Source organism: Sardina pilchardus, chromosome 18, assembly GCF_963854185.1.
Source record: "Sardina pilchardus chromosome 18, fSarPil1.1, whole genome shotgun sequence".
Classification (NCBI taxonomy): Eukaryota; Metazoa; Chordata; class Actinopteri; order Clupeiformes; family Clupeidae; genus Sardina; species Sardina pilchardus.
Window position 1 is genome coordinate 17,512,120 of NC_085011.1, and position 21,954 is coordinate 17,534,073.

General features: G+C 42.3%; 1 protein-coding gene across 1 annotated transcript; it reads right to left on the reverse strand.

The window, feature by feature from the left end:
• Positions 1 to 15,086: 15,086 nt before the first annotated feature.
• hmx2 (H6 family homeobox 2) lies at positions 15,087 to 17,369 on the reverse strand. The gene is made up of 2 exons (XM_062520044.1): positions 16,976 to 17,369; positions 15,087 to 16,107 (listed from the first exon to the last, which is right to left on the reverse strand). Exons 1-2 carry the CDS (start codon positions 17,232 to 17,234, stop codon positions 15,560 to 15,562), a joined length of 807 nt encoding a protein of 268 aa, XP_062376028.1. The 5' UTR covers positions 17,235 to 17,369; the 3' UTR covers positions 15,087 to 15,559.
• Positions 17,370 to 21,954: the final 4,585 nt, after the last annotated feature.

Sequence of the window (21,954 nt, forward strand, 5' to 3'; positions counted from 1 at the left end):
CCTTAAAAAAGATAAAAAATCAACCCTTACTATTATTGCTGGCTACAGTACTCAGTGTGAAGATGGAGACAGACATGACATTTCCTCTATAATTTGATTCTACATAAATAAAACACATACAGTGTCTCTTAAATGAAGTAATCTTCCTTTTGGGGCTTCAACAATTGTCCAAAAGTAAAAAAAAAAAAGAGAACTGGAAGTGAGCCATCCTTGATGTAAATGCTGTTATTCAATTGTTGCATTGGCTGGGATAAATGGAATAGTGCATTAATGTCTGAATGTGTCTGACTTTGGGAAGGGTGGGGTGGAAGCGTATAATAGAAGACTATCCATTGGCAGGGGAAAGGAGAATATTGCGGTGCTTTCAGTTGAAAAGGACCCTCTTTCAGACCTCTTGATCAATCTGTGACCTCTAAGCACATCAGGCATCTCGTAAATAGGAGGTGCGCTAACAGAGACTTCAAAAGGAAGGGGACCCGATAATTTCAAAATGGAACCTTGCGGAGTGGAGAGTCCATGAAAGCCGTCTTGTTCTCTCCCACACCTCTCTGCCTCACAACAGCCAGTTAGGGTAATAGCCCGGTAGAGAGGGACACAGAAAGGGAGGGAGGCAGGAAAAAAGGGTAATTACTAGCAATCATTGGCCGGGGAAGAGCTAGTGATCATTACTGTATAACAGATTGTTCTGTCCCCCTGGTTGGAAAACGTAGAGAGGTACAACTCTGGAGCTGCCTGCAGGTAACGACGGGGAAATTATCCTGTAACCTCAAACCTCCCACCAACACATCCCTCTTGCTCTGCTCTGCTCTTCTCTCTCTCTTTCTCTCTCTCTTTCCTTTTCACTGTCTTTCTCTTTCCCTTCTTCTCTCTCTCTCTCAACAGATAGATGGATAGTTGGGGAGATAGATAGCCAAACAGAGATAGATAGATAGATAGATAGATAGATAGATAGGTAGGTAGGTAGATAGATAGATAGATAGATAGATAGACAGATAGATATACTACACAATGCATATCATGTTTATAGTGAACAGTTAACATTATGTTACTGTTGTGTGTTTATTTATTCTGAAATTGGGATGCCTGAAAAACTTTATATTATACCAGCAACAAAAACATAATGCAAACAATCAAATATGACAGGAATGAATTGAAAAGCAATAAATTCATGAGTTATGTTGTGTTTGCAAAAAAATTACAGATTCTTTCATAAGCCACTTAATTTCTGAAGGCAGCCTAGATGCATTAACATCATTGTGCTAAAACCCTTTCCCCCTTGTTATTCCTTTTTTTTCTGGTAAACATCAGGTAGTGGCATTCATTAAATATAAGTGCCTTGGAACATACTGCAAAATTCAGAGCAACCATTACCTTGAATTACACTGATTATCCATGTAATTATTTCTCTTGGCTGAACAGTAAATTCAGTCTCTGCCAATTACAGGTGAGTGAGTGTATATGTGCAGTGGTTAGAGACAAGCATGTGTGTGTTTATGTGTTTACTGGTTGTTGCACAGAGTGTTATAAAGAGACAATGAAGGAAATGGGACAGAGAGAGAGAGAGAGACAGATAGAGAGGGAGAGAGAGAGATAGAGTGAGAGAGTTTGGGGCAATTCAAACCGTTTGGAGCTGATTGTAAAATGTAAAATACCTCCACACATTTGTCAAGGGACTACATTTCAATAAAGGTAACTGTAGGATATAGAGAAACAGTGAAAGACCATCCCCCCAAAGGCCATTTGGATGGGTGTGGGGTATAAAGTGTATATAATACATAAATAAACCCTAAATGGGAGCTCCTTGGTGTGCAGAACTTCTCTTCTCACAACTGTAAGATATAGTCTAGAAGAAGTGCCAGTTCAAACAGTGAATTAAATGTTGTTCTGTGCCTGGGACACCATAAGAGATTGAGACTGTTGTGTTCATAAATAACTGGAACAAGCAGATGACCTCTAAATCATTTTCATGCCATTGATACACATACAGCCCTAGCTGTTCCATTGGGGTTGAATGGATGAATGTAATGAATTCAAACCCAGCTTGGGATAATTGTGAGTCTTTTGGGATCAGCTAGTTTACTGTTGGGACTAATTAAGTATTACTTTAAAACTTAACAACAGCAGACGATACAGTAGATCTCTCTCTCTCTCACACACACACACACACACACACAATTCATTCATGGCTTACTGTGGAAAGTAGTTTGGTGAGACGCTGTTAACAGCCAGAGCTATTGATTGTGAGCAGTGTTCTCCGTGAACCCATGGTCGCCTCCATTTCCCGGTCAAAACCAATCAATCAAGTGCATTAGTGTTCATGCCTCTGTGTTTTGGTAAGTAAAGGAGATTTCACTGCTTTATCAGCCGATACTCGATGCACTGAGACAACTGCATGCAGTGAAATGTCTTCAGCTGTCACAGAACAGAAAACTTAGTGCTGTAGTGCTGGTCGGAAGTTGCCTATTGTCATATCAGTCGTGATTATATAAAGAAAACATATTGAGACACTGTGCGAATATACTGCATGCATTTTATATAACTGTGTACATTTTTCACAATACCATGAACAACATCAATTATATGCATACACTGTGCCGGTGGTTTTGCCCTATATTTGAGTCCATCAGCTGAAAAGGGAAATTCCCCTTGAAGTAAGATCTTAAATACCTTCCCTCTGTTCATTGGGATGACTCTTTGTGTATGTATTCTGTTGAGGGTGCATTAAGATACCTCTGATAGAGAAGGTGTATGTTTACATTCAAGGACTGCACCTTGATGTCAAGTGTCCCCTTTTCCAGTCTTTGTTGCGAGGCATCCTTTTTTGTACCTGAACATCACAATCCTTACAAAGAACAGACACCATGCACAGGGGCATTCCCCTCGTTACACAATGGCCATTATTAGAGGGGACAAGTGGTTTTCCACCAACTTCATAGCACAGCTATTAACGTGCGCTGGTGGCCTTCAGAAGGCGATGCGGTCATGTCATATAAGCCTCATGAGATCATGGCAACCGTCCCACAATGAACACACAATCTGAGGAAACGGACTTTGTGAGATCACTGCCACCACCACCACGTCTTGACCTACATGCCAAAGAGAATGCTTGAAAGAGGAGTCACTAACAGCGTGAAAAGAAAAGGCATGAAATGGATGAGCGATGGAGGAGGGCAAGGTGACGAGGAGACACAAGGAGGTCAGAGGCTGGGAAATGAGGGGTGATTAAAGACAGGTCAGGGTCTTGGGATCCGCTTCAGATAGGGTGCAAATTATTCTAATGCAGAGCTCCTTTTTGTTTGTGTGTGTGGGCCGGTGGGTGGGGGGGGGGGGGGCTGGGGCTGATATTGACACATCAGAAACAAACCCGGCAAACAAAAACATAATGCAAAACAATCAAATATGACAGGGCTTAATTGAAAAGCGATACATCCACAAGTTATGTTGTGTTTATCAAAACAAACCAAAAAAATCACAGATTCTCTCATAAGCCACGTCATATCTGAAGGCAGCCTAGATGCCTTAACATCATTGTGCTAAAACCCTTTCCCCCTTTGTTACTCTTTGTTTCCTGGTAAACATGAGGTAGTGGCATTCATTAAATGTAAGTGCCTTGGAACATACTGCAGAGATGGAGAAGACAGAGAAGGGTAATCTTCATCACAGTCTTCCAAAAAACTACCACAACAAGGAGAGATGACCAGGGAAAAGCAGCCGTGCTGAGGGACAGTGGTAATGGCCACGTCAAAGTGTCTACTTTTGAAAACTCTAGCAGTGAGACGGGCAGCTGCCCAGGGCATTTATGTTCTCTGTCAACGGCTGAGTGAGGAATGAGTGCGAGGCAACATTATACCTGTCGGACACACGAGCAAAATGGGGCCTCCCGACAACTGGTTAAAGAGTTGTTAGCCCGTGAGCCATGTTAACTTTTCAGTGAGTTGTGCGGAGATGTTGAGTAATGGCAAAGGCTTTAGGTGAGACTTTGGTGCACTGATTACACATTCCTGTGTACACTGATGAACGTCTACTGGGGAAATGACGACGCTGGTTTAGTAGGAAGGAGAGATGTCTGATATTTTCTAATATGTGTACATTGTCAGATGTGTTACCTAGAATGATTGCCACCATGTTTCATGCATTGTTGTTTTATGTGCTTTCCCCCCCCCACCATGTACACCTCCAATACCATAACATGGAGACAGGATATTATAGCAGAGTTATAGCTATTCATATGTCTTGAGAACCCAAGAACATGCGACAAATTGCATCCAGAACCGCCTGCGTCGCTCTGAAGCCGTTAGCTGCCGCTCACCTGGGTGTGAGCGAGCGCGGCGCTGTTTTTGTTGCTGTTCAAAGGGAATTACCTATAACACAGGCCATAATAAGAGTTGTAATGGATCCGTGGGCCTGGCTGATCTGCCCCGCAGGTTCCCTGACAGTGCTCAGGTAACGCGACACTCAAAGATTCGCTGCATTAGTTCTGCTCAGCTAACCGTGAATGCTAATTGGAGGAAGGACAAACTAGTGCTGCCCCTCCTCTTCTCCCCTCCCCCTTCCGCGTCCCACTTCCCCCTGTGGCTATGAGCACACTGAACTACACAAAGATTTTAAAAAGGGGAGGGGCTGGTGGGTGGGGTGGGGTGGGGGGGACTGGGATTATGGCGGGGAACCTGAAAAGGACCTGACATTATTTACGCTGAGGCGAGGAGAGGGGACATACATTAACTGTTTGAATTAATTCTCCTAAAGCAATACCTGCTCTCATTTTGACACTGAGCTGACAGTGTGGATAGGGGGCCAATCAGTCAGCAACCTGACATGAATAATCCCTCCACAATGCACTGAGGCCTACTTTCTTTCATTCAATATGGATCTTTACTCCCCCTTTCTTTTTCTTAAGGTGATGGCCCCTAAACTTGATTGTTCTCGAGTTACCTGGGAGATGACAGTTATTGAGTCATATTTATTGACACCAAAGCCTCCCCTTTTGAGAGGCAGGTCTTTGAACATTGAAGAGCTTGCTCCTGGGGTGCGTGTGGTTGCTTTTTAGGCCGCCAGGGTATTAAAGCATTGGAGACTTTGTGATGAAATTCCTTATGAAGCTTTTTGAAGATGCTCCCCTCCCACTGAACACTGAAACCAGGGATAATCTAATTTGTTTTCTGCCTGCTCCTTACTACAAAATATTGGGATGCTACAACATGACACTATCCAAAGACAAGGTGACACATACCTGTGTGGATATTCTCCCAATTTGAATATGCGTGAAATTATCATAGATGTTCAAAAACTCAAAGGTGCTTCCTGCAAATGTGCATGTGTGATACCCAAATCTTTACATCCCAGAAAACACACTTCAACATTCCTATCTTTCTTGGGCTCCATTCTGTGTAACAATAGTGAAGTACTACTTAATTGCTGCAGCTGAATAAGGTGTCCGTGGCATGGCATTACTATAGCTATGAGTACGTCATGTGAACAACTTGGCTGAATACAGTATTTGCTGTCTGTTATAATAAGCCAGTGGCCATATCATAAGCCCTATCAGTTTATCAGCTTGTAAGAAACCACCATCCACTCATTGATTTTGGGCAACTGTACTGGACATACTGGTATTATTTCAAAGGGAAACTTAACTGAATTGCCATCAATTGATTTGAGTGTTTTGGTTCTTGACTACCATTATTCCAAATAATTCAGTTACATTTGGAGGGGGTACAGCCATTGTATGCCTTCATGAAAGAAACACAAAGGCTCAGAAACAATAGAAACATGGGCTAAGTCTTGGGGCGGGAAAGTACTATCTAATGCTAATACTGACACTGATACTAACCTATGGGCAAGGTCAAAGACCTGTCCTTTGTACAGCATGGGTTTGGTCCACCCCGAGCTTGGAGAGGTCGTAACCCTGCTCTGAGTATCTAATCTTAAGAGAATCAGAGGGCACTGGCCCACTGGCTGCCCCTCTATGGCGTCCCCCTGTCCCCAAATTTGACCGTGCGCCCCTGGGCTAGCATGCTATCGCATGGCCCCTGTGCCCGCCTCCTCTTGTGCTAATCTCCGTGGAGATGTATTGTAATGATGGGATTCCCTTACAGGTGTGGGGCTTTATGTCTGTCCGGGCCCAAGCACCTTCCCACAGCCGAGGGACCTTTGATGTGTCACCTCTGACCCAGCAGGTTAAGCCTCCCGCCCCACCGTGCTCCCGACGTGATCCCTGTCTTCCTAATTGGTCAGTTGTCAAAGTGGGGTCTCAGGTGCCTCTTCGTAGGTGGTGTGTGTGCGTGTGTGTTTGTTTGTTTGTTTCTCATATTTATTTTTCTTGTCCTCTTTCTGAGAGCTGTTTCACATATATCGTCATTTACATGATCATGTTCACACCAGTGACTGTCAACGAAACTCACTCAGACTGCGTTATTACGTTGGTCCTCCCAAAGGCTTGCATTTAAAAAAACAATAAGGTAAAATGAACAGGAGCTCTCAGAGTGAAATTGGAGTCTCAAATAAAAAAAAGAAGGTGTTGTTCTTTGACACCTGAAGTAGGCAGGTGAGTGAGTATAACGAAGCACCCAAGCTTCACCTCCATCACCCCTCTCACCCTGTCCCACAGAGGGTGCATGGCCAGAGGACGCAGAGCCAGGGGAGGGGAGGGGGGGGGGCACGCGTGCCCTGCAGCAGACCCAGGAACAGGTGGACCAGAGTTTCCCGCGTGTTTTCCTCCGCTCTGTGAAAGAGCCCCATCTACAATAACACTGACATGCATTAACCAGCCAATCTCCGTGCCTAAAAGTACCTTGCAAATGAATGCACTTAACAAGCAACAATTTATCAATTAAGGTAATCGACGTGTCTTTGGGTGTGAACACGCTTTTAAAGTCAAGCACTAATGCTGCAATCGACATTTTCCTATTTAGTCAAATTAATTGCATTGAATGTTGCTTGCTTCTACTCTTTATGGCATATATCTAAAATGGTTGTAATGTGCGTTCGAGTCGAAAAGGTGCTCTTAGTAATGGCTGCGCGGGACCAAACACTCAGAGGAACAAGCGAGCGAGAGTAAGTGGTGGCCAGATAAAAGAGGCAAAGTAGCTTTTCCCGACAAAACTATATTTTCATTAATTGATGCCCACGGGATGTACAGATGTGAATGTGCAATAAATTCCATTGAAGAGCATTTGTGCAAAAAAAAGGAAGCAAGTCTATTTATGTGGTTGCTTCCTGGCGTGTACATACTGTATGAATACCTACAACCAAATACCTTCCATGTGAAGAAATGAAAGTATTATCCCTTATTTCACAAAGATCTCAGGTTGACTTTATAAATATGAAAAATACCGAGTTGACCTGTACATTTTCACATTAGAGCAATTTACCAGACAGCACAAATATAAGTGAAAGTGCACACAAGAGAGTTGTTTTAAAAATCACAAGCACACGTTGCACACACACACACACACACACACACACACACACACAAAGGAGAGAAGACCCTTGCTGTAAGGTGTGAGAACACACACCAACAAACATGCACTTGCTGTGTGACCTGTGTGTTTTTCGTGAGGGGGTCTGCCCCTGTTCGGCCAGGGGAGGGGATAGGCTGTCGGGGTGGTGGACGGTGGAGAAAAATTAGGCAAGAGATCCATGGCCCTAAGCTGCCACTAATTACTTTCTAATGTAACAACACTTCTTTTGAAGAGCTGTTTTCTCACCTGCCAAATCTCTTTAAAAGCTTCCCCAGGGCACCATGGAGGCCAAAAGGGCTGCACCAGGACCAGAGGGGGGGCTCAGGTTACCCCCCCAGCCCAGCGTGATGCATCATCTGAGGGACGGCCAGGCACCAACCTTCCCCTCCTCCTCCTCCTCCTTCTCCTCCTTCCATAATGCCCGAAGCCCCTTGCAGCCAGCCGACCGCCGTGGCTGCGCAGCCCCCTCTGACAGCAGCTCGCAAGGCACTCTGCACGTGAAACACTACACTCAACTAATGGTTACAAATGTGTTCTCGGAGAAAGACCTTGGGTCCCCACATAGACTCATAGATGGCCCTGCATGGAGACATACACGCACACACAGATATACACACACACACACACACACACACACATACATTCTGCAGATATGGACAAAGAGACATACACACAAGAGGCAGATATGAAGTAAAATATAAATATATATACATTTATATATTCATTTAATTCAATTCTACGAGAAAAAAATACTGAGATAACATAACAGATATGGCATTCTGCTTCTATACTAATAATAATTTAGTTGTGTGCAATGTCATCTGAAACTGTGCTTGTGTGCTTATAGACGTGCAGTAGGACACTATAGCCGAGCCCTGAGCGTGGCACAGGTGCACGCATCTTCAGCGACCCACGTGTCACTCTCTCCCACTGGCAGCTCCTCCGTCTTCATCCTGCCTTCAAAGACAAGGTTTCCCTCCCAGGCCTGCCGCGCTCTAATTAGTTGTCAGGTGATAGTCCGCTTGGCCCAATACCCTGCTGCTAGGCTCTGGAGTCTGGGCATGCGGAAGGTGGAGGGGGTGGAGGGTGGTGGAGTTGGAAGGGAGGCGGAGAGAGGTGTGCCCAGGGAGTGAGAGACACTTGCTCTTCCCAAGAAACTCCACGCACGCAGGTAGGAAGAAAAGAGCACTTCATACCGACAAAAGAGGGAGTTAAATCTCTTAATTAAAAACCAGCCCACTATCAGATGCCCGGCCAACACTGTCCATGGCGCGGCTCCCAAGCGCAATGCGGAACAAAAGCGTGCCCACAGTGCCGAATGTCACTGAAACACACGCATCTGTTCCAAATTTTATTTATTTATTCTTTTTCAAATGACTTTTCCACTGACTTGACTTTACTGGCAACAACGAGCTGAGAAGCAGGAGCTAAAGACATAAATGTGACAGATGAGGTATCTGATGTTAATTACACAATATGGAACTCCCATTTGCAAGATGTCTGCTGATCTAATTTTTTAATCGGCCAGGTGTTTTGTGTCACTGTGTTTTTCGTATCGCTAACCGCATCCTCGAACAACATATCTATTTTTATGACTAATTAGCCTCACAACTGCACATCAATATGCTGGAACACTGAGCCCTTCTCTATTGATCTCACTGTGCTGTAGTTGAACAATTTGATTTCCACATTTGACTCTGCTTTTGGCAAGGCATTATTTTCCTCATATTTTATGTAGCCCGCTTTAATGTAATAATGATGTCATCACCTTTTCATGAAACCCCTATATCATCCCATTCCAAGACTTCCAAGTAATAGAAATAATAAAAATATATATGTCCAGGAAATGATGGATGTAATGTGTAATGAATATTATGTGTAATGTATACAGTATTTAAAGCAATGAATGTACAGTATCTACAATATCCATCCCAGTTTTAAAAAGTTCATTTTCGAAGGGTTCTTGTGGGTGGGATGGCATATGAGAGAGTTGCTGTATCAGGCGCTGCATTTGGACAGTACAGGGAGAGCTGTGAGCTGAAGGTCATTGTGGTGGCCGAGTGTTAACATAAGACCCTTTTGTGGTTTGGGTAAATGTACAAGACCGCCCACTAGAGCACACTTACCCCTCTTCAACCACTGTGTAACAGCCCCATGTAGAGCCAAACTGTCTGCCACACGTCAGCACTTAGGGGAAATGCACACACATACCAAACGCATACACACACATGCACACACACAGAGTCATGGACATGCCTGTAACCACATAATACTAGCCTGTATGCATTACACCTATAAACACAAACAATCACATGAGCATAACAGCAGAAGAAAATGACTGTAAATGTGCACTTAAAACATTCTCTTTCTCTCTCCCTCTTTCTCTCTCTCCTTATCTTGACATCTGTGTGACTGTGTTTATGTAGTTATGTACAGTATTTCTATGTATATGGATGATGTATTTCCTTCGGAATTGGCATTTCAAACACAGCTTCAAACCATAAACAGTGTCAGACAATTTTATCCCAGAAACACAACCACAGAACTCAACACCAACAGAAAAAAGAAAAAAGAAAAGAGAGAGAGCGAGAGAGATAGAGAGAGAGAAACTACACCCCAATTCAACAATTGCTTTTTCTTCTCTTTCTCTGACAGCCCTCCGAGTTCATTAGCAGAGGATGGACGGGAAAGCATGCTTAACTGCTCCGTCTTAAGCACGAGCCGGCTGAGAAACTTAATTTTCCAATTTGCGGGAAGGCAAGATGGCAGGAAACCGGTGCAATTTGCAGCACGCTCGACACACAACAAACCCCTGGCCCTCGCTCCCCAGCCGCGCTCCTGGGGTAATTATCCCTAAAAAGGATGCCATCTCGGATTAAGATGAAGTCACATCAGAAACGGGAGAGTTGGCCTCATTACACGTAATTATGAGGGAATTAGAAACATCATTTAACTAAACGAGCAAATAATGTCCAGGATATTGAAGAAGCTGCCTGCGCTTCTGCAGACTGCTGAAAGTCCCATTACAAAAATTGTAGCTCTTAAATAGAATAATGACATGCTTTATCTTCCCTCGACTCCTCGGCGAGAGGGAGGGTGGTCACGGAGAGAAAGGGTGGGCAGGGTGGAGGGAGGGGAGCGGAGGGAGGGAGGGAGGGGAGGGAGGGAGAGGAGGGAGCCCAGGGAGAGGGGAGAGGGTAGACGAGAGGAGGAAGAAAAAGAAACAACTGTTGCTTGTTCAAAGAGTGCCTCCTTCTCTCACCTTAACAAGCCATGGCTTAGAGATACATATACTGTATGTACTGTATGCATATAGCTCTACTGAGAGTAATCGCACATTTATAATCACAAACTTAACGTATGTTTTACTAACCAAGGGCAATGCAAATCTCAAATTATTTTAAATATTTTGGTCCTTTAGGTACAGTGAGTTCTTATATACAACGGCTACCTTCTTTTCCTATATTTTTTATGATATAAAATATATTATTGCATATTTTTAGAGTGGCTCACATATCTGGGCAATAGCAAAAACATGAATTATTTTCCCCTCAATAGACAACTCTGTGTGTGTGTGTGTGTGTGTGTGTGTGTGTGTGTGTGTGTGTGTTTTGGGGGGGGGGGGGGGGGGGTAGTTATGGGGCGGTGGGTGGGGCGCAAACATGATTTCCCTTCTGCTGCTCCATTTAGGGCTGATATAAAACAGAATCATGAAAAATCACTTCAGGCTCAAGCCCTCCTTTTTAGCCATTAGTCAATAACTACGGGAGCCCAGATAGGCCATAAATGACATCGCTGCCTGGGAAACCAGGTTATGGGTTTCTCAAATTCATTTAAAGACAGAAACAGGTCCTGGGAGATGCTGTGCGGGTAATGCATGGCGATTGCCTTTAAAGCACTCGCCTTGAAACACATTCACTGCTCAGGGTCTTGTGATGATGATATGGTTCACATTTTGGGGGCAGGCTCATTCAGCAGTACTCCCATTTCAAACTGAATCAACACCAGTTCCAGTCAACATCTGAAGCACATTTCTTGGCATGTTTAGATCAAAAGATATGGGAAACACACACATACAGTAACCACAAACACGCACACGTACACACACACACACACACACACACACACACACAAACACATTACGACACAATCTGTAAAACTCTGTAAAAAAAAACGTTAATATAACATATATAACACAGTGTGTAAAACACTGAAAAAATAGTTAGTATACACCCTGTACGCCATGACAGATATGCAGCACATATGTTCAAAAAGTAGGAGGTAGTATACTATAGCACACACAAACACACAAATGCCATTTGCCCATCTGCCCCATCTCTCTGTTGCTCTCTCCTGTCTTCTGTAGCCACTGCCCTGCACGCTCTTTACGCTGTATATATGGTACCTGTTACTTGGCCCATATTTTATACCACACACTGAATTACACTTACTTGTCACTGTGCTGGACAAGTTTGATGAATCCTGAGGCACAACATATCATCTCTGCAAATCATCCGAGGGCTGCCAGCCACTGTCTCCCAGCCGTTAAAACCACTTCAAATCATTTTCATTGCCCTGCTATTAAAATTTGTAATTCATACCTGCCATTTAGCCAATACATAACACAAGCCAAAAGCTCTCTCTCTCCCCCTCTCTCTCTCTCTTTCTCTCTCTCTCTCTCTGACACACACACACACACACTCACAGTCACAGAGAGAGAGAGAGAGACAGATAGAGGAAGAGAAAGATACAATGTCCCTTTAAAATAGTAAAATGCTGATTTGCTTCCTCTTGAATGATCTCCATTTTATTCTTCATCTGATACCAAACGGCATTCCAAACTGACTCCTTACAGTGCAGGGAAAAGAAGGCAAGCTGAGATATTACCATCCGACCTGGGCTAATGCTCCCCAACCCCCCCCCCCCCCCCATCCGCAAACCTCTACCACTGCTATGACATAATGACTGGAGGGGGGTTGTTAATAAACAACTTCATTCACACAAAGCCTCACGCTCTCCTCCACTATCTGTCACAAATGTGCCCCTCTCCTCCCTGCTTCACTCCCAGGTGCCATCCTTTTCCCATAAATCACGGCTGCCGCCATCTGATTCGATCCATTTGCCCAGAACACAGAGCGGCTGTTGCCGAAATTGGGTCAGGAATAATCTGTACCTCATCGGATGCTCTGACCCTCTCTCCCTCTCTCCCTCTCTCTCTCTCTCTCTCTCTCTCTCTTTCTCTCTCTCTCCCTTGCACACACTCTTTTTTCCCCCCATTGCTTTCTTTCTTCTTCCTCCCTGGGTCCACCTCAGTGCTGTAATGTAGCCGTTTGCGCTGAGACAAAAGAGGAAACTCAGGCTCTGACAGATGAGGGCCCACGCAAAAGCCTGCGCTGACAACAGTTTTATCAGTCACACCAAAGAAAAGACTCAAAGCATGCGCAAGTGTGTGGGACAGCGTGTATGTTTGCATGTTTGTGTGTGTGTGTGTGTGCAGGTGTCTTTGTGTTGACAGTGCCCTATTAAAAGGCATATTGCCACCGAGCTGAGAGAAGGAGATTGTGAAAGAGTGAGAAGGAAATTGAGAGGACTAGGGAACAAGTGCCACTGATACCAATTGCAGCAGACCTAAAACAGGACCTGCTAGTACAACTCCATCTCCACACTTACAGAGAGGCTCACACACAAGAAAATATATTTCCCAAATCTGCACCACAGGGAATTCTAATACTTGAATGAATGAACAATATATGTAATTATGATAAATACCAGTGTGCCGAGCCTTTTTAAATTTCACAGAAAATGCATTACACTTTCAGATGACAGTGTACACTCAAAATCCTCAGTTTTAATTATTTCTCGATAGCAAACAATTAAAAACTGCTGTAAATATTCTTTCATTTTGGTATCTTTAAACTATAGCATGGCAAAATATATAGACTTAACACACCTACACCACATCTTTGCACTTGTCATTTTTGCAATCAACATTAGCTATCTACTCATTTCTATCCACATAGGGCTTCATATATTTCATGAAAATGCTATTCATTAATAATGCTAATTATGATGATAATAATAAAGCATGTCAAATGGCAAAGTTTTAGAATGAATGTATTAACAGCTGTATTGCATTATATCACACATAGGCTATTGCATCTTTTAACTCGTTTTGGAAGGACAAGCCATTCTGTCCATGACTAAATTCAAGAAACCTACAGTCAGATCAACACTATGTAGACATGCCAGAAGAAACCTTCCAAAGAACATTACACATCAGTTCAGGTTGTTCAAGCTGCTATCAGATAAGGGTTGTTTTCTTTTATTCTTAGTCTGTAATTATAGTACACCCTGCCCTGACATTAAACATAATATTAGTAATAATAATAATAATGACGTCTCCAGAAATCAATTTCTAAGACACCAAGACAAAAATAGGACACGAAACTAAAGAAGTTTGCATGACAATGCAAAATAATAAAGCGTCTGATCATATGTCCTATTTTCATTCTTGGCTGATGTAAACGCATAACTTTATCAACCACGCGCATTCTGTGATGTCCGTCTTCTGAGACGCAGGGTCACTATTCACGGTGTTCTGCTTGGTGTATTCTAACATTGATCGTTAGTAAATGATACAGTTTTGTACTGAAAGCTGCACAAACAGTAGTTTTTTTTGTGGGGAATGTATATTCATTCCATGGAGCCAATGCATGGATGTTTAATTCCCTAGTTATTAACGATACCCCGTAGTGTTTTACCTGTCGCTTGGATGTCGGCAGCTGCCCACTTGTCTACGTGAACTTTCTCCATGAAAAGCAGATAGAATCAAAGGCGATAGAGTAACGCAAGCAGATACGTGCACTGGTGTAATTTGACGTGTGTTCTATCAGATTGCCAAAATCCCGTTGTCTTTTTGATTGGCAGAGGTCCTGCCACCACCAGAGCATGTGGATGCTGATGTGTGTGTTCATGTGACTTAAGACGTGTAGCCCAATTATCCTAATGCATTTGTCATCCAAGGGCCATCATGCACCATATTGGCTACTGGTGGCTGGTTCTCTCCGAAGTGATTAACATGCCATAGAGTCCAAGCAATCTACACCATCAAACACCTGCACATAGGGTAATTGATAAATTACCTGTTACAGGTAAATAAATTGAGCAGATATTTATCTGGTTTGGTCTGCGTTAGGCCTAGCCTACATATTGACGTGGTCAAACAGAATTAGCTACACATCTGCTAGGCACAGACATTGTTATTACTGATCACATCTAAAATTCTAAGTGGCAGCTTTCTATGACCGTTGTATGATTATTTTGTTTTTGTGTAACTTTAGTAACTTTGGAGATATTACCATCTCCAGAATGTTTTAGTGTATCAATGATATTCTCTGCGTTTTCCCAAATGATAAGGCTAGGCTACTGTAGGTATTTTTGTGATAACCAAGGCCTTCTTACTCGTCAGACGTGGAGCCCAGGTGTTTGAACTTCTTGAAAACAATACATCTCTTTAGTGAGGGGATATTAATCTGTATCTTTTGAGTTTCATATTGCACATAAACCAATTAAACGGAATGTTGCAAGATGGATAAAACACACCAATTGCGGATGTAGAAAATTTATTGTATGAGTGGATTACAACAAAGATGTTTTGTCTTGCACCAGTGCCTCCAGATATTATATTACATACAGCACCCAGACTGGTTAACTTAAAGATTGTTATTGAAGATCAGTATTGAATACACCAATCAACGTTTTTAAAACAAATTATAACTGGGCATGCAGAGGTTTCACTTTGGAAAGTTTAGTTCAATGTGTATTACAATGTCATACTTCCTCATATAACGTGTAAAACTGGTTTTACGAGGGACAAAACTGTGGTTAAAGGTACAAAATAATTAATATACACATGGTGTATTTATACATTTACAGAAGCTCGCCTCTTTCTCACACATACAATTGCCTTGTCATAAGAAATATAAATTCACCAAATTAAGTGATATAAATAGACATGATTATGTCAAACATATACGTGTTCTGTATTGTGTTTTGTGAAATAGTACTTTTCCCGATAGATTTTTCGCATTCTTTTTGAGTCAATAGTCAATCTTGTTATAAAGATTGTACAAAGGTAACCCCGGTAAACTGCTTCCTGGGTAGTACAATGGGGTTGGAAATGCAATAGACCTCGGAACCGGAACCCGGAGCAAGGAATTCTCTCGGAAAACTAGTGGCATTCCAACTAGAGTCTGCGCCGAAGCATGCGCCATGTTAGCAGCCTCCAATTCCGCGGAGAGTTGACGCTTCCACTTGTTTCTCCGATTCTGAAACCATGTCTTCACCTGAGTTTCCGTTAACTGGAGGCTGGAGGCGAGACAGGCCCGTTCGGAACTGCTCAAATAACGTTTCATATCAAAGGTGGATTCCAGCTGATACACCTGACTCCGGGAGAACACGGTGCGTGTCTTCTTCTTTGCAGAACCATTTGCTTTGTCCGAGCCATCTCTCTGTCTGTCCTCGGAAATGGGCGACATTTGACTGCATGCCCCCTCCTGGTCCTCTCTGTAGTCCGGTAGTAAGGGCTGTGTTAAATGCGACCGTCTCTCGAGCCCATTCTGGCCAGATATTAGTCCTTTTGTAGCACCTGTGTCAGGAACAACATAAGCGATGACAATTAAAGCAACCACTTGTAAAATTTCTAACTGTCATTTTTACCAGTGTATGACAAATAAATAAACAAAACAGTTTGCTAACTTATTAAACAATCACATAATATTGGTCCTTTGAGCGACATTTTAGCAACCCTCTGGATTACTTTTAAATTCATCAGGATTTCCATTACACGTGCATTCGGCGCTCTGCTGCTAAAAACCGAAGAAAATTACAAATTGACCACAAGTAGAGCATTTTAAATATGCACCCCCTCTCTAATATAGCCTAGTCGTTCGGAGTATTACACAACATTACTGTACTTCAGTGAACTTCAATTTTCATCAGTGCATCAGCGAAAATGTACCCATTATTCGATACTTTGTACAAGAGATCATTAAATGTGAACTTTGACTGGTTGATCGACTGTTGAAAGGTTACAAGTACCCTGTTAAACAAACAATATAATATGGCCAGCGCTAGTGCACGATATTAATTAAATCAGGTTACATTTAACGCTCAATTGACGAAATGTAGCACATTCATTCTGAAAGCCTGTGTAATCAATTAGCAGACTCGATTAAATTAGGAATGAGGGGGGAAAACATCCTGTTAATTATTTGACCTTTCATCTGCTCACTGGTGTGGCATTGATATGCCGCATTAAAACACTTGGGAGTTTTATCCAGTCTGCTGATAATGCTGGCAGGCAAATCCAAACTAAACGGGCCACTATTGCACAATTGGCTTTTCGTTCTATCGCTATCCCACCAGGTGCCGATCCATTTAGAATTACATATTAATTACAATAGTAATAGCAATGCCGTGTTATTTTTCAGATAATAAAAGGGAACCCGACATACCAAGACAGGCAAAGTTGAGGGATTGATGTCGGTTGCAGGTCTCAGGTAAACCAGGGTCAGAGCAGAAACAGTCTTCTCCTCCGCTGCATTCATCCTCCGAAGACACAGAGAGGGTGCGTTTCCTGGGCTGCGGTGGCTTGCAGCTCTCCTTGCCTGTAGATCGTGCACTTTCGGACGGTGTACCCAATATTGACTGAATGGTAAAGCTAGAAATTGGGGCGGGCGAACATTTGCTTCCGCTGTCCTCGGAGTTACTCATTCTCGTCTCATAACATAACAAAGTTTTATCGATTAAAAAAACTACAAAGTCCTATTTTATAATACAGTAACAGTTACGCGTAAACTACCCTCGTTGAAAATGGGTCTCTTTCGACAAAATAGTTTGATAAGTCTTTCTCCAGAGGTGGAAGTATTATTTTAGTTGGTTTTCGTTGAGCTCAGGAGTGCACAAATGCATCGCTCTCCACATCCACGCGCTGTGCACTAAAGGCGGCTGGAGCGTGCCCTCATTTGCATGTAGGTAAGCCTCGCGCGAACCAATCCCGTGCTCAATGTAAACCCGGGATTTTTAAATACTCCTCAACAAGTTCACCCGCGGCTTGAGAAGGGGCGTTATGGTAAAGAAAACAAGTGTTCCTTTCTACAGATAACTTTATTATGGTATGCTATTGGAGGTCATGCTAACGTTATAAGGATTGTCCAGAATCAGGTGAAACCTCAGGTATCTATTAGTCTATATTGTTACGTTGCTGATTGAGGCACTACAAAATAATACACGACTTCAGTTGTTTTCGGAATAATTTGTGTGGGTTTTATTTTTAGATATATTTTATTATTATGGCATGAAAAAAAAACAAAAAAAACGATATAGGACCAGAGCTAAAACAAAAAAGGGACAATATGTATGTGTGTGTGTGTGTGTGATTAAGGATTTACACATAATTCTTAATATGATGATCCGTTTATAACTGATGTTTTTATTATTATATGCATAGTAGCCTAATAGGCTACAAACATTTGTCACGATATCATACTCAAACACTGTAATGTAGCCTAACACTTTCTGAATTCAACCTGCAGGCTAAGCATAATGAAATCTAAATCTTAATGCATAGGCTACATTCATAAGGCTACATACTGTACATTCAAAAGATACATTAGTAAACCCATAGCAAGGCAGTGTTGTAAATATAACTGTAACCAATTTGCTTAAAAATAATAAACTACTCGTCCCATGTCCATTGTCTGTATATAGTATTAATTTGATCATTATCTACCGGATAATCTGCTGCCTTGGTGCCAGCGGAGCTGGACCATGCTAATTGATTGACTAATTGATTGGAGGGTCGCTGTACAGCCCACCCCTCGACTCGTGTCTCCAGGGCAGCTACTTGGCGCGGTTCTACCACATTAGCTCCAGTTAGCACTCTCCAAAGATCTGCGACACTTAACAAATGATCTGCCTTAATCATAGTGTCAGAGGATGAACCTCTGGTGGACCTTAAGGAATAGGCGATGGCGACCCCGACCCTTTGCGTCTGGGATCTGTGTGTAGCCTATCGGTCACAAAGCAAAGGTTTTGTTTAGTTGTAAGAAAATGTCATTATTTATGGCTGATAGCAGCTAAGTGCAGGGAACCTTACCGATGACAGAAAGAGATGATGATGACGATGATGATGATAATATGAAAATCACTGGCCTCTTCAAAATCACTGAGCTGTTGTAATGTCGTCGCGTGGTAGCAGATGTTTGAAGAGATGCGTGTTTACTCCGGTTAATATATGAGACCTACCATGCCTTGATGTATGGTAGTAAGTCTAGCCTACATATAGGGCGTGAAATTTACAATGACAGTTGAATGGATTGACTTTATGTGGTTCGTCTTTCAAACAAATCCACATGTCATCAGTGACAATGACTGTCTTTAAAAGTAGTAGGCTCCACTTAGACTATAGGCTACAAGATAAACTCGTCTCATGGTGCAGATAGTCAAAAGATAAAAGAGACTGTTCTTAAAATAAATGTTCAAACAGACATCGTCGTATGACTCGTTTCTTGTAGGCTACTAAACCTCCAATGCAACTAAAGAATGCTGTTTGGGTTATCTAACGCCTCCCGTTCACAAGAAAGGGCGCAATATGTTTCTTGTCAATATTTCGCAACTCTGATGGACACCGAATCTCTGTATCAATTTAGCCTATACTTTGCTTGTACAGAAAACACTTTGAAATCCAACAGAATAAGGCCTCTGTTCGTGCTCTATCACAATGATAGCTCCTGTATGGCAGCTGTGGGCCTATAGTAATAACGGAACAAGAAACAAGACCTTTACCCAGGCAAAAAAGCTTTCTGTTAGAAAGACAGATGAAGTCATGAGCGGCTTTGATCTGGGAATCAAGCCTCGATAAATATTAAACAAAAGGCCCTTTACACGTGTGTATTATGATATATGGCTTGTCCAACTTTAAAATAAGGAAATTACCAGAGAAAATGATATCAATAAATTTTGTAAGTATAAACGTTGATTATGTTTCGATTTTCATTCAAGAATGTGAGGCCGGTCTTTTATTTTTCTCACATGTTTGGGGGGGCGGAGGGGAGGGAGGTAGGAGGTGGGAGGCACAAGCCCTGGAGGTGTACAATTTATGTAATCTGTGGCTGGGAAATGAATTGGGTAATTTATTGGAAAACAGAAAGTCAAGAAGATTGGATCAGTATAGCCTATCTAAGGGCTCCTATCCATCAAGTTCCAATTAACAACCTAACCATTGAGCTTTAATGGGTTTCCAATCTACTGCTCTGATAGACTCATCAATTCCTCAGGGAGAAATTAAGGGAATCGACCGCCCCTCGGCGTTGCGGTGTCATTCCTCTCCGCAACTATATGTCAAATTAAAAACACAATTAAAATTTAAACTGTTTCAATCAGAGCCTGCCCCGCAACCTATGTTTCACTTAATAGAACTTTGATGAAAATCTGATGCTCGCGTTCAATCACCAAAGCAAATGGGATATAGGTGGTGTAAAAGGAAGATTTTCCTTCCCTGAAAAACATTGCCAAAGTGCGGTTGGTTAAAACCACTTCTCTTCAAGCGCACTACTCAGTACCTTTCAATACGGGTCGATGATACATTATTACACCGGATTTCCCCCAATGCATTTCCTTTAATCTAGCAGGGTAAGTAGTCCTAACTACCGTGCAGAGGAGATGATGGACATTAACATATATGTTGATCGCCTGACAGTGAAGCAGCGCGACAAAAGTAAGACTGATAGTCATATCCATGTTGCATCTTTGCATGTATCTGTGTGTTATAACTATGTAGTATGTCTGCCCTTAAAAGTCCGAACGGTCTGCCCTTTAATGCCCGAAAAAGTCTTAAATAAACTAATGCCACTTTACAAAATGAATTCACATTTGGGCCACCCCTATGACAAAACAAAACCATTCCACACATACACGCACTTGTACGCAGACATTGGCGCACTCGCCCACAGATGGCATAAACATACAAACAGATACACCCTAGCGCGCACACGCGCGTGAACGCGTAAAGGGAAACGGCAGTGGCAGGGTTAAAAAATGACTTAAGCTGTTGGCCACTTGAACCACATGTATCTGGCACTATAATATATGATGTGCTCTGCTTAAAATCAGCCACTCAACTTTCCATTTTAATGTAATACACAGAGCAGCCTGGGGTCACATTCAATCCCCCCTCTCTCCGATTCCAGTCCTCTCCCGCTGCTCCTTTACATAAAGATGTCGTACAAATGGAAATTATCGAGTGGTAATTTTTTCAATTTATGCGCGCGAATCAAGGTCATCAGTGGACCCAGTTAAAAAAAAAGCCCATGAACAATGCCCTTGATTTGAAACAATATTTTACAGACGTTTTCCGATCGATACTCGCTGGGGAATAATGCTTCACCAATCTATTAATTCTCCATAATGGGCCCACGTTGAGCTTGCATGATATCATACGTCAATACATGAGTAGTTATTACCAGTGCTTATTTGAATGTGCCCTTTGTTGAGTACCCATTGCAGAATAGTACAACATAAGAGTAACGAGTTCAACTCCAAGATGATGTGTGTGTGTGTGTGTGTGTGTGTGTGTGTGTGTGTGTGTGTGTGTGTGTGTGTGTGTCCGCGCGCGCGCGCGTTTGTAAAGTTTTCTTCGCGTCTTTCTGTGGGGGGGGGGGGGGGGGGGTTCTCTTGTAAACTGAATAAGAATATGTTGTATATGTTTGAAGTAGGCTATGTGCATTTAAATAAGGATGGGGTAAATATGTAAGTGAGAAATACACATTTTCAATATTATTAGTCAACTTTCTTCACTTTACTTTATCTGCACCACTTAAACTCAAAACTCAGTTATATTTCTGCAAAAGCCCACAAACAACCAACGTGTCATAAATGATATATAGGCTATATATATATATATATAAGGTTAAATATAAGATAAAAAATAAGATCATAATTTTGAGAATGGTTTAAACGTTTGATACAGAAAAAGTGTGGTTCACACATTCTGGATAGGGGATTAGCCTGCTATCACACATGGTACACTATCAGTTGGCCTACTGTCTAAATGTAATATTTCAAAATATTAAAGCGGCACTGTTGATTAATTCCTTGTATGAGAGTGGTCCAATTTAACAATAATCCCATAATTTATGGCAGTGTCCTATTGTCACGTTATATTGGTGTAACTATATGCTAATAACATGCGCTCACACCGGCGCATACTCAAAGCAGAGAGAGAGAGAGAGAGAGAGAGAGGATTTTAAATGGGCCTACATAATGTAATTTCCCCTCTTTCACTCTATCATGTGTAATTCCTGCCAGATCGTGGTAATTATACCACCTAATTGACTGTGCCATTTTGTATGTAAAACAATGTTTTATAAAGAGCTTAACAGGTTGCGCATAAAGATGCACCTGCTCGGGCGCTTTGTACTCTTGACCAGAGGGT